The sequence below is a fragment of the Bradysia coprophila genome (assembly GCF_014529535.1).
Source record: "Bradysia coprophila strain Holo2 chromosome IV unlocalized genomic scaffold, BU_Bcop_v1 contig_106, whole genome shotgun sequence".
In the NCBI taxonomy this organism is placed as follows: domain Eukaryota; kingdom Metazoa; phylum Arthropoda; class Insecta; order Diptera; family Sciaridae; genus Bradysia; species Bradysia coprophila.
The window spans coordinates 4,237,141-4,250,972 of NW_023503372.1; the positions used below are offsets into that span (position 1 = coordinate 4,237,141).

The window sequence follows — 13,832 nt, forward strand, 5'->3', positions numbered from 1 at the left end:
GCTTAAAAGACCAACTTTCAGGCTGTGCCATCGTTGATATTTGCGGTAGTGACGATAACAATTTCTACAATCTATTTATAAACTTCGTTTACGAAAACCGACACTATTTTCCATTACTCACAGAGACATACTTCTCCGAAATATCGTTATTAAATATCTCTTATCCAATAAAGTAATGGTTTCCATGAAAATACAGTTTACTGATTTGAAAAGACTTAAAATAAGTCAAATGATACAGCACAGCTATAACACGACAAGATATCGAAACCATTGACCAGTATAATGATCGTGTCGTTACTCTAAAACTTATCTCTAAATGAGCTACTGACAGCGGATGAAATAAAGTTCAAATTTTATACACGTTCCGAGAATGGAATCGAATATTTTTTTGCTAATAAAAATTTTATCATTGACGTTCTACTGCGCGTAAAGAAGAGGATACTGATGACATGAACACTATTCTCGGAACGAAAATCCATTTCATCAAGAGATATATATTGATTGAGTAAAACGCAAAAATGACTGTTCGGGATTAATGGGAAATTATCAACCCGTTGCTGATTTCCGTCTCGAAAGCGAGATATATTTCCAATTCAGTGTCTTCAGCGGAATATGTGTTTTTGTTGGATGATAAAATGATACATTGAGTACCAAGAAAAGTGGAAAAACCGTTTTCGATCTTTTGGCATTTGAATATATATACCAAAATCAAATTTATATCTTATTATGCGCTTCCGCCTAGTAATGGCAAAGTCAATCAATTCACAATTTATTAAATAAAGTTTTTTTTTTATACTTCCAGATATTGGGTCGCACATCCTTTATCTCTGGTGTCATCACATCATCACCACATATAAGAAAATCAATCGACTTTGCATAGACCTTTGCTCCGACAAGTGAAGAGAGAGCAAAAAAAAGGGAAAAGAAAACGAACCTCTAAAAAAATATGAAGGGAAGACATAATCTAAGAAGACGGTTTAGCCTTCAGCCTTCTTTTATGAAGGACGACAGTCCAGAGGACAAACATAAAAGAGATAAGTAAGTATTTGTTGGGCTATATAGCATATCACACATTATTCTAGGGTTTTATGCATAGAAAATAAACGTGAAAAAGAAGACGAAGAAATATTAATAAACCTCTCGTTTTCGAGCTACTGTATAACCTACAATAATATTATACGGCGACGAAAGAGGGGAAGGATTTTTTTTTATTGTTGTTTGAGGATGAAGAAGGATTTTTTATTATTTATTATACTTGTAACTTTGACTTTAATATGTTAGGGATTTTTCATTTAAATAATAATAGAAAAACATGTCACCGAGAGAAAAGCTTTGTATAATTTCCGCATGTTTGGATTCGGCTACCGAGAAAGGGATTGATTACAGAAAAGGTTTCCTGATTGGTGTACTTCAGATGGGAATAATGAAAAGGAAAATGATGCAAATAATCAACCAGGTGTAATACATTTTATGAACTATGCCGCATCGGAACGGCGTCCACAAAGTCCATACAAATTTCATTTGGTTTGCATGTTATTTTCAGATATATTCAAATTTCAAAGCGACAATTTAATTAGAGGAACTTAACGATAGTGTAATGGTCTTGTGTTATTTGCCTTAATTACTTCGAGTGGCTCTAACCGACCACAAATTTCCCGACGGAATGTTAATTTACAGTATGGTCACGGCTTAAATGTGGTTTTACGAGAAAAAAAAAGTTTAATTTATCTTCTAATTGAGATCCTGTGTAAACATATTAAAAAGTGCAAACGTATTTCGGTTTATAATTTATTCAGGCGTACTCATTACGCCTACTGACTGGTATATAATGCTGGTTAGTTAAAATGCCTTCAAGTTAGGAAAAAACGGAATTAGAAACCTGTTTGTCATCTGATATCGATAGCGTCAACGAAAATAAGCGATGAGCTCTGGTCAATGTTATCTTTTATTGAGAAGCTCATAAAGTAACCAGTGACAAAAAATCTGTCCTAACAATTTCAATTCCACTAATAAAAATTGCAAAAATCCACTACAATCTACAAATTCCACTACAATCCACAAATTCCACTACATTCGACAAATTCCACAAATTCCACTACATTCCACAAATTCCACTAAATTTCAAAAATTTATAAAAATTTCATACAATTCCAAAAATGCCATTTCTTTTTTTCAAAAATTCCATTGTACCTACCCCAAAAACTCGAGTAAAAGATTTTGAAGTCTCGAAAGCTTAGAGATACATTTTTATGATCGGTTAGAGAATCAACTGAGTCAACAAAAGAAGTAACAGATTGAACGATATTTGGTGAAGCACTTGTCGTTTTTGGAAAGTTAATTTGTGGCTTTACTTATGAACAAATTAAATTTAAAATCAGACATATTTCAACGAGAAAAAGAGAATGAAAGGAAGTAGTACAATAATTATGATTAATTGAGGTAAAAAACGGGTGAAACGGAACGCTGCGACACTTTGGTCACTATATGAATTAGAGAAAATTTATTCGAAATACTCTATTTACACAATGTAACCACACTTACATAATTAGAAGCCTGAGCTAAAATTTTGTGGAATTTATTACATTTCCAACAGCCAATCGTTGGAACGTTAACCACATCAACCAGTGTATTCTCAGCCTATTGACAACGTGGGCCAGGGACGTGCGAGATCAAACGACGCTGTCAAGTCTCTTATGGACGGCTATATCATTTGTTATCGACAACAACACCATACATAGATAAAGACCTCTAGCTAACGTTCTTTTATATAACAAATTACTTGTATATAACAAATGAAGTAAGAGATCTTAATTCAATATTTTCAAAATAGGTTTATCAAATCAAGTAATCGATTTAAATCCATTTAATAATATGCTTGCCGCATGTAAAAGACCGTTTGAAATTGCGACCGATTTTCGGCGGCTCTTACAAAAATTTATGATATCGAAAGTTTCATATTATCCTGGACGGACCACTATAAAACGGCCCTGATAATTAGCTCGCATTTATTTCGCAGAATTAATTTTGATGTTGTTCTCAGCAGCTTTTTGTGCTTAGGTACGGTAAACTTAACAGTACAGATATACATACCCGGTTTACATTCTCTGTCTGCTGAACAGCGTGCTGTCCATTGTGTATTTTGTGGGTTTGAGTTAGTCTATAATGAAAATGATGTTAAAGTTTGTTGAACATTGTGGCAAATTAAATGGACAAAAATTCGAATTTCAAAGATTCATACCTTCGTTGTACGGTCTGTGTATACAATGTACGGTTATCATTCACAAATGGAAATCAAAGAATTAAAGAAAGAAAAAAACTGAAATGTTTGTTCGAGCTCGTGTAACTCCTACGTCCACCTGTGTTGGCAATTGAATTGCCTTATTAAATAATTTCAGGTAAATAAGGGTTAATTTTGACCAACGTTTATCTTTTGAGGTTTCATCAAAAGTTTTGGGCTTGGCTTCGGGTAAATCACAAGGGAGATTTTTTGTTGTTGTTTTTGTTGTACTTTGGTTTGTTGAATGCCTTTCTCGGAAGTAAAATGTGATTCGTTTCGAAGAATTGTAGGCAACAGTTTTCTTTTCTATACTATTCATATACGCCCTTAGATTCTATTGTATATCTCTTCGTCGGATATTTTCGCTTTCAATTTATTTTCACGCTTAACAGTATTATTCCAAAGCTGCTAACTCGATCGTAAACTTTTTTTTTTCTTTTCTTCGTCTTTGTTTTGAAAACAATGTTAAATTTGAAAACATCTTTTTGCTCTGGCTATATATAAACCGTGTACAATACGCATTGTAACACAGAGTGTACACACGGAATGAGTTACATCAGAGAGTTTCGATAATAATCGAAAAATATTTTGTGCAAATGTTAGATAATTCGTTTCGCGAAATTTGAATTTCGATTTGAATTACTCATTCAAGATGAAAATTGTATATTATTGGTACGACGAGCAAGAGTAGGAAAAAAAATTAATTTAAATATTGATTTGAAAGTCAAATTTACGTGACGTAAATTTACTCTGAATCAACATGTTTGTGTCGTAATTGTATAGATTGAGAGAGAGTAGAAAAAGCGCCGTAAAAAATTGAAATCCAGGTGATATGCGAATTTAAACAGGGGGTATAAAATGTCAACTTATAAATAAAGGAGAAAAAAAAATCGTAAAGAAAAAGAATCAACGATAGCACACCACCAACCATCATAATCATAATCTCATTTTAATAATACAACTTCGACGATCGGGAAAGGCGCTTTGTTTTTCTGCCAACAAAAGAAGAATAGAGAAAAATCACATAATAAATCTCCGAGCCCCAAAATTTTCTGCTGATTATATATATTTTCTTGTTCCCTTACCAGTACAGCTACGACACGGTATTCGAACATATAGTGAAGTCAAGTGGTTATTCGGGAACATTTGTTCATATATACCATTTACGAAACGGCAAGCCAGTTCAATTGAATAGAATCTGGTAGTTCTTTCGATCTAAATGTATCCGATACAAATTGAAATCTTTTACTTCATTTGTTTCAACACATATTTGGCTATATAAGCCAACATTAACTAGAACTCATCACTTGATTTTGTCGATAGCAGATGATGATGATGATGACGTTAGTAACATTATTATCGATTTAATGAAACTTCTAAAACCGATTTTAAAAAGTAAAATTTCTCAGTTTTCTCATATAATCTCAGTTATTCCCAAAAGATTTTTTGACTGGTTTTTTGATGGCCCGATAACTTGAGCAATTCTGAACCGATTTTGAAAACTTTTGGTTTAATCGACGGGAAATAAAACCTTTGGGGTAACGTTCGTATAATTCTGTACTGATTTTCGAAGACTTTTGGACCGATAACATCTGCCAAACAACTCACTGACAAAAATGATTGTAGCAGAAACTTTCCAAACCTAATCAGACTATGCCTAGGCCTCACCTTGCTTGAATAGTGATTTTAAATTAGTTATCAATTTCGACATTTTACTTCGTCAAATGCACATCCATAGCCACAACGCACAACTTTTCTGTTTAAAGATAGAGTTACAAAGGTAAATCATTTATGAATTATTGGTATCGGGGAATCTGGCACACGGTGTCAAAAGAACGCATTTGGTATCGAAAAATCGTGTGCGAGTTCACCTTTTCCGTATTTGAAAAATGCATTGTTTTAGCACAGTGTGCCAAACTTCCTTTGGTACTAATCTCCTAATCTATGCCTTCAATTTTATTGTTTTTTGCAGTCGTTTTTAACTCTTTTTGGCGCGTTTGAAGCTTTGTGAAGCGCTTTGTGGAGCAATAAAATTCACATCAGTAGGCCCAGTGCATTAATAGCCTATAGTCTGTGAAAAGGTTAAAACTACAATTATTTTTCTATTCTTTTGCCTTTTGCTAACTTCATCAGACGAGGGACCTGACCCAGCCATAAGGTGGAACCTAGTATTTTAGATTTTACATAACATTTTATCAGGACTTACTTTAGAGGAATTAAATTCCCAAAAATTCATATCATATTTCAAATCATATTTCACCAGAAAAAAGCACGGAAAGATTGAAGTACCGACAAAAAATTATGGCGCCTCACAGGCCAACGGAAGTTTTCACTAGTGAAATGTATGATAAGAAGTACGATGAAGTGATAGATGAAGCAATAAGAGTCCATTCTAGCCCATACGATTTAATTCAAACCGGGTGAGAACTGTGAAAGAAAAAACTTAACCTTACAAAGGGGACCGAATAGCTCCGTCCACATTACCGTTTTCCAAATTCATTATTGCTTATTGCTTTGCACTTACAAGAAGTTTTACCATCCCTTATAACTTAAAAATCGCATAAACAAACCAGCTAGACAACGAATAATTAATTCAAACACACTCAAAGTATGTCGAAAGAAAATCTCTGCTGTTATCGAGTGTGATACGTGACTGACAATGCCAGCCACATCCATTTATCCTGATTTTTTATTTATAGGTGAGCGATTCCGCAAAAAAAATCTTTTGCTTAGGCAAATACATTGAATTGAAACAGCCCATTATGGTGCAAATATATCTCTTCGTCTTGTGGTATATACCTATATGAGTACACCTTTTATGGATTAAATCGTCGCAATAGAGAGACGAAGAGTGGATGGATAGCTTTGTGTGTATAACCATATCAGTTGTGAAGAAAGGATTTCCTCACTTTTAAAAGCAATTTTATACGAGTCAGTTGCTACAAAAGACGGCTCTTGTTTACTGTATAACAGCCTCAATCCTTAAGTGTGGTGGAGAAGGTTTTTTTCTTTCTTTCTCTTTAGGGACTTGTATCCACCAGATCGAATATATGCAAAATTGGTACAATCAACGCAGAAAGAAATTAAAATCACGAACAAAGGGCCTCTCAGTTTGCTTGTACTGTAGCGAAAATGATGAAGTGTGGATTTGAACGTATTTTGTATTGAAAGAGGCAAGGAAATCCGAAGATCGATCATTACAATGTGAAATGAGTTCGTTTGAAAAAATAAATTGGGAAAATTAAGCTGAAATCGCATCCACAAAAAGCGAAAACTGGAGGTCCTTTTAATCGAAATACAGTCTTTTCATTTAACTGTGTTTTGAACATTTCCAAACTGTAAGCGAATCTCGACATAATCAATAACTCTACTGCGTCTTCTGTTTTAAGATTTTCTTTAGCATTTGATACAAAATCTTTTACTTCATTTGTTGAACCATTCATTTTAGTATATAAGTCAACATTACCCAAAGCTCATCGCATAATTTTGTCACTGCTGTCGAAAACAGATGACTAGCAGTTTGGGAATTTTAGAGAGTCATTGAAAGACAGAAATCGGACTCGTGTGGCTGGTGAAAGGTGATCAAAAACCGAAAATGTGATTACCTTTCTACTGTACAAGTTTTTGATTTTTGATCACCTTCACCAGCCACACAAGCTTCGAAGTATTTATTTGAAAGTGGTTTTGGCTTCTAGGGTCGAATACCTTCTGGGCACAGATAAAAAAGTCCACTGGAAAATGCGTCCGATTTTGGAAGCTTGTTTTTCAACAAAAATCCCTCACATTGAATCTTTTGCAGACGTAAAGCATATACTACCATGAAGTCTATGCCTGTTTTCCATTTAAGTATTTCAACAGTCCAACGAGATTTTCACTTTGTAAAAGAAAATAGGGACTTTGGTCTCGAATGCCCTGCACTCAAACAGAAGTCAACGTGTCTGCGGGACTAATTCTCAAAAAAGCGTCGTGAAAGCAATGTCTCTCTTTGTCTGCTAGAACTTAAGGTCTCAGCGAGACCTCAGACCAACAGAAATGTAACTTTTTGTTTCTTCCATCCAGAGTTCATCGTCACGACACCGAAGACTCATTATCATCATCAAATGTGCGCCATAAAATTGTTGTAATGGGAGCTGCCAGAACGGGAAAAACATCGTTGATCACCCAGTTTTTGTATAGCCGATTTTCGCCAAAATATAAACGCACAGTCGAAGAAATGCACCAGGGAGCTTTTTCCATATCAGGCGTCAATCTAACATTGGACATTCTTGATACATCTGGAGCGAATGAGGTAAATTACAGCGATACAAGTGGAAAATGCTATTGGGGTTTATATGGCCTTTTTAGATATCCGTTGCAATCACACCGAATTGATCGAAAATGTAGCAAAATTTTAGAAATTACAATTCCCTTGTATGCCATCGTAAGAGTGATTCAGTGATATAATCCGCTTAAAGTGCATCAGCACGTTATGTGGTATTCCGTTTATAGTGCATGTGCAGATGACTCCAATCAAAATGTGCATCTCGTGTTCAAATCTCCATCTCCATTTATTTTTCAAAACCATGAACGAACATGATGCACATTATAACGTTCTATGGAAAAATGTCCCTTGCAGCAAAACAAGAAAATTGGAGGAAAAAACGTCTATCTCCGAGTCGAATGGCAAATGCATTCCCTTTATGGATGGAGAACCTTTTCCACATTATACATCAATTCAGTTGAGACTGCTATGTTGTCTGTGTATTGTATTTCGAATATCATAAATTTTAAATGAGATACGGAATGAACAAGTAGGTATACAATGCTGGGACTTAACTGGTCTTGACGATGCATCATATACACATTTGGATTTGTTGTTTGAACGCATGTAAATTGCAGTTGAGACGCAGTGCACAGAATCTCAAATATCGCTCTCGTCTTATAGCAAAAGTGTTCGTGCATCTGTTGTTGTAATTAAGTTAATTTACCATATGTAATTGCAGTTTCCAGCTATGAGAGCATTGTCTATGTCCTCCGCCGATGCGTTTATTCTTGTCTATGACGTTACCGATTCTTCCACGTTTGATGAGGCCAGGGTAATTAGAGATCAAATCCATGAAACGAAGGTAAGGAAAAGTTTGGAAATTTTCGACCTCAATGCTAATTGATTCAGCAAAAACTATAACAGGCTACCACTGCTGTTCCCATTGTCGTTGTTGGTAATAAAATCGATTTACTGGAAGACAAACCGGATGCAAGAGAGGTAATTTGGAAAATATTTTCCTTTTTATTACTTTGGATGAAATTAGTCGTTGCTAAGCTTCGTTCGAGTATTTTAAGTTCATTCATGATTGAGTTACATACCATCCATTCTTTTATCCACCTAATTAAACTATAGAAAACATTTATTTGCTTGGCTACAGGGCCGTATTCTGGTCGAAATTTCTAGCAATGTTAAGGCTCGAAACAGATCCCGTTGTAATCAATTTAGCATTGTTTATAGCACGACGCACCACAGGGAACTTTTATACGACGTTGTTTCAACGGTGAATTTTTTTAAAACTTTTTTCCTTGAAAATTTTCTTGTCTGTCTTTAACCTTTGTTTGTCAAACAATAAACGTACCACCAACGTACAGCTACGAATAGATTAATTCTATGTGAAGGGATTTGGCACAGACATGTCATACATTTTACAATTTCGGCCACCTATTTTATCACCTGTACACACCCATTTACTGCTATGATGCTGACACTGTCATTCAATCTATCACTTCTGTTGATTAAACATTTTTCAGTGTTTGAATATTAGCAAAAAGAAAATCTTTTACTTCATTTGTTTTACCATACAGCATTACAGTCTATAAAAGTCAATCCTTGGCTGACCTCATTGCTTATTATTGTCGTTGTCGCTAACGGATGTTGTTCAATAATAATTTATTAATGAAATGTGTATTGCGATTTCGGATAGAACTCAATAAGACAGTAAGACAATAATACATGGGCCACGCAATGAGTTAGATTTTAGGTTTATGGAAGCTGCGGGAATGGACCAAGAAAACTATCTTTTAGACCATTATTCGTAATTTATTATAGTTTCTTCAATTTGAAGCCTGGAGAATCCTTAGTGGATATTTTATTTGAATGTGGTGCTCCTCCTTCTAAAAAAGAATGCATAGGGTTCAATGACTATTCTTATACGAGAATTTGAATATCTTCTTATGTAGGCTTTCACCAGAGCCTATTATTTATGAAATTCTATATCTTGGTGAATTTCATAATTCATTTCATTTTTACACAGTTTTAGATATGTCAGAGTTTTAAATGTACCCAGTCAATTAAGTTATTCCCAAATTATGAATTTTTGGCGCAAAATTTAAAATTTCTATCGCGAATTCAAATATTGCGCAATTTGGGAAGAACTTAATTGACTGGGTACATTAAAAACTCTGACATATCGACAATCTTTAGAAACTGTGTAAAAATGAAATGAACAAACTGTATTTCCGATTTAGCTTCGCTTCTAGCTTTATCCATTTTCACAATGTCGTGACGAATCTAACGAGCCCTAACGAACATTGACACACAAAAAAGTGATCACTTATAGACGAACACTTTTAGGATATTTTTCCACATATCTGTCATTTTTAGCTGTTTTTGCAAATATTTGTCTTCACTGATTTCAAGTTTCCGCAAATTTTATCCTATTTCCTAGAGCTCGTCGAGACCTTTCCCTATTTATTGAAAGCGGACCACTTTAAGATGTGGAAATTTTCGCTCTTTAACATTTTCTGTAACGTTTTATAAAATGGTTGAATATCATACTATTTCTTAGTTTTAATCGCGTCCTAGGAAAGAAAGTTGTAGAAAGTTGGAAAGGTAAAGGTTTGCACATATGTTTGAATGTGAACAAATGAAAGTTTTTTCAAACCATCATAAGCCACACATATGCGACTTATGCGACATGGCATATACGAAAAAACTTCTTTCATTTTTTCACATTCAAACATATATGCAAACCTTTGCTTGGATTCACTCAAGTGGTGGCTTTTGGTAAAAGAAACCACGGACTGGCCACGAGTTAGAAAATTTAGTGATGAGTTGAAATTTCATTTCGACTATGATTCGCTAGACTTGTTGGTGCGCAAATCGGTATAGTGTTCTTAGAGCACTTGAGTACCACTGTCACCATGGCCTGATGATAAATGGTATTTTTGAACTGCATATTAATGCAAAACGTCGATGGACGTATTTAAATTTTCTCTCAGATCGAAACGGCGGTCGGATGTCTTATGTTGGAAAGGGAAATTTCCTAAAATCACGATTTCTTTCAAAACATACCATCATCTTGACCGATTGTAACATGAGATAGCTCGTTAGGGTGGTTTCGATGAGTTCTAAACATTGAAATGAAATTCGATCATTTTAATTGCGCTGCAGCGCTGCGTAAACTACTACAAAAAATGAATAATTTGAATGACAATTTCCTCAAATTTCATCTTAAAGTGTTCAGATTTTTGTTCGTTAGAAAGAACTCGTCAAGATATGTTGAAATGGATATAACTTGAACCTCCCACTTCTCATTGACCTGATGGATTGATGATATTCTCAATGGTTTATCATCTATAAATTCCACATGCCCGAAATTCTTCCCCTTTCATTATTTTGATGTGACATTAACACCTTTATTTTGCATCGTTCGTCCATATTTTTTCTCTTCTATTTTTTTTCTCGTCTGAATTATTTAAAGGATGTTATCCCCTAGCACCTAAGCCAAACTACTACCCTGCTTTGCCATGACTTTATTTTACCAATTTCGTTTTACTTCATGATTTGTTTTCTCATAATTGATGAACAAACTTCCACAAATTGAGGCTTATCTATTCAAAGGAATGTGGAAAACATTTTTTTCTTCGGCACTTAATGAAATCAAACAATTCCTGCAACAGGTTTGTTTTGCTCTTTAATATTCGGAATAAATCAATTATCGTTCGGAGGGTTAAATATTCAACGTGTAATTTTACCGTAGAAATATATTTCGGAATTCTTTGATTTGTTGATTGATGAAAAACGGGGGCAAATACTTCAAATCAATCAGTTAGACGAGCAGCACTAAAAAAAAGTGACAATTCGAATTGTAATAATATTCTATTTGGTGGGTAAAAGATAAAATTCACGGATGTGCTTAATAAGCACTGTCTATTCATCATGGTCTGAGTTCATTTACGCTTGAAATTATTTAATTAAAACTAACATCGTAAATACCATAATTCGAAATAATCATTGTATGCTATCTCAACACGTCTACAATGAATCACCCTCCGCGTTTCGTATCTTTTCACCATGAAACGCATCGAACTAATTAAAAGAAAATATCGCTCCAGCCAAGCAATAAAAAGGGAATCTTAATTCCTTTACTGACTTTCGTACAGCACCAAGTACATCGTTTATTCCCATTATACTCAAATGCACGAAGAACGTGGCTTATAATCCCAATCTTCTCAACAGTTTATCCAAATACGAACTACCAATTACTCGTTACATTAAGCTTTATGAACATTAGATATTGATTCAGTCATGATTTACTACACTTAACCCTAAATGTATGTACACTGTGTATACGATGTATTTTACACATTTCGTCACTATATGGTAATGATAAATAAATACACGGATCGTCATTTACCAATAACATCATCGTAGATTTCATGGTAAAGTTTATCGAACCGACAAAGTTTCGAAAGCTTTTATCCTGAAAGCTTTAAGCTAATACAATTTTCGTATAACAGACTTCCCTATTCGATTTTATGTTTATCGTTTCCTCTTTTGCACCGTTTTCGTAAAGCTTGATTTCGATACCACCGAATCACTGGTAAACGTTGACTGGGAAAACGGTTTCGTGGAAGCTTCAGCCAAAAACAATGAGAATGTAACCCAGGTAAAATTGAGCAAACGTTTTGGTGTATGAGTAGCTCATATCGTTGGTATTATTCGAATAGATTTTCAAGGAGCTTCTCGTCCAAGCCAAAATCACATACAATCTAAGTCCTGCATTAAGACGACGCCGTCGACAATCATTACCGCCGAATCAAGGCGGAGGCTCACCTGCTCCACCATCTAGCGCACCGCCATCCACATCCCATGTACCATCAGCCGCTCAGTTGCAACATCTTCAACAAATCCAGGAGCGAAGTATTGGCGGCAAGCGGAATTCTTGCATTCTCTCTTAATAAATCGAGAATAGAATTTCGCTGTGGATCTGAACGTTTTTAAAGAAAAAATTATTTAAAAAAAAATTAGACTGCGTGTATAGGATTGGTGTGGGAACTTGTGTGGTATATAAAATAATAATCAAACCGTGTACTAAGTAGATAATGTAAACCTTTTCGTTCAGGTTCTTAATTATTAATTCTACATGACAAACAACTGTCTAATATGACACCTAAATTTACCGTAGAGTAAATGTAATTAATATTGAAAAGAAGGAGAAAATTTAAGAAGCAGAAGATGATACTAAGAATAAATAAAATAAAAGTTGGAAACGGATAATCATTCATTCATAAGAATCAAACTAGGCTTAAGTTAAGTTAAATAAATTAATAAAAAAAATACATTTTGCAAGAAACTTTATAAATCATTGCCGGATAGAACGGGCAACAAATCATCTGTGAATATTTTTATATTTAGCAAATTTATAGGAAGGAAACGTGTGTTTAAAAAAAATCAAAGACTATAAAAAAATTTGTATTGAACTTAAAACAATTAATTATTATTGTGATCGAGAAATGAAAAGTTTTCTTTTTTTCTTTATTTTCTCATTTTTTATTTCAAATTTAAAAACAAAATTGAATTGATACAAAATCCGGGATAACAGCTAAAAAGTAATGCAAAGTCGTCGACGACGGTCGTTAATTCATTTCCATCCAGTATCCCATTTCGTTTTCAAGTCCATAACAATTTTATTACCGTCATTAAATTAACGTTCCATTTCGGAATTTGTTTGGAATGTTGTGGGGTGAATGTTACCTATTATAATGGGCACAATATTGTGCAAAATTCAACCTCAAAATCGTGAGCTGAGGCACTAGAAGAGATTTTTCTTTTGTTCTGTTTTGTTTATGTCCATGCGTCGAAGAGGCCTATTTTGATAATTCTGGTCTACTACCGTAGTTGTACTGACTTATGTGGATGGCAATTGACTCAAATTATGTAAACACTTAAGGTTATCCAAATCCACAAAAATACACACGGAACCCTAGTTTGAGGGCTTTGAATTTGTGGTAAGTCTACTGTATATGGGATTCCACAAATGTACCGAATAAATCTAGTACATACATTTCACACCCATAGGGATTGATTCCACTTATGATTTCTAAAAGATCTAGTACATTTCCTGTACACCTTAAAAAATTGTATTTCCATTCGATGAAATCCCTATGCATTGGTATCGTGGGTTTACCTGAAGATCAATATGGAAATGCCATTCGGAAAATAAAGCCTAATTGTAATAGATTTGTGTGTACTTCTAGTACAGCTAGTACATTTTGTCATAAAGTTACAGTTTTTGTGGGAACGTCA

The 13,832-nt window shown here is 34.4% G+C and overlaps 1 protein-coding gene across 2 annotated transcripts in view; it reads left to right on the forward strand.

Moving 5' to 3' along the window:
* LOC119071041 (ras-related protein Rap1) overlaps positions 1 to 12,546 on the forward strand; it is a 32,800-nt gene extending 20,254 nt beyond the window's left edge. For both annotated transcript variants that reach the window (XM_037175642.1, XM_037175641.1), the window contains exons 4-9: positions 803 to 1,038; positions 7,337 to 7,565; positions 8,260 to 8,382; positions 8,445 to 8,519; positions 12,100 to 12,192; positions 12,254 to 12,546. In XM_037175642.1, the coding sequence (XP_037031537.1) occupies positions 947 to 1,038; positions 7,337 to 7,565; positions 8,260 to 8,382; positions 8,445 to 8,519; positions 12,100 to 12,192; positions 12,254 to 12,484 (843 nt within the window). In that variant the 5' untranslated portion in view covers positions 803 to 946 and the 3' untranslated portion in view covers positions 12,485 to 12,546. The remainder of the gene's footprint in view (positions 1 to 802; positions 1,039 to 7,336; positions 7,566 to 8,259; positions 8,383 to 8,444; positions 8,520 to 12,099; positions 12,193 to 12,253) is intronic.
* The last annotated feature ends 1,286 nt before the right edge of the window (positions 12,547 to 13,832 follow it).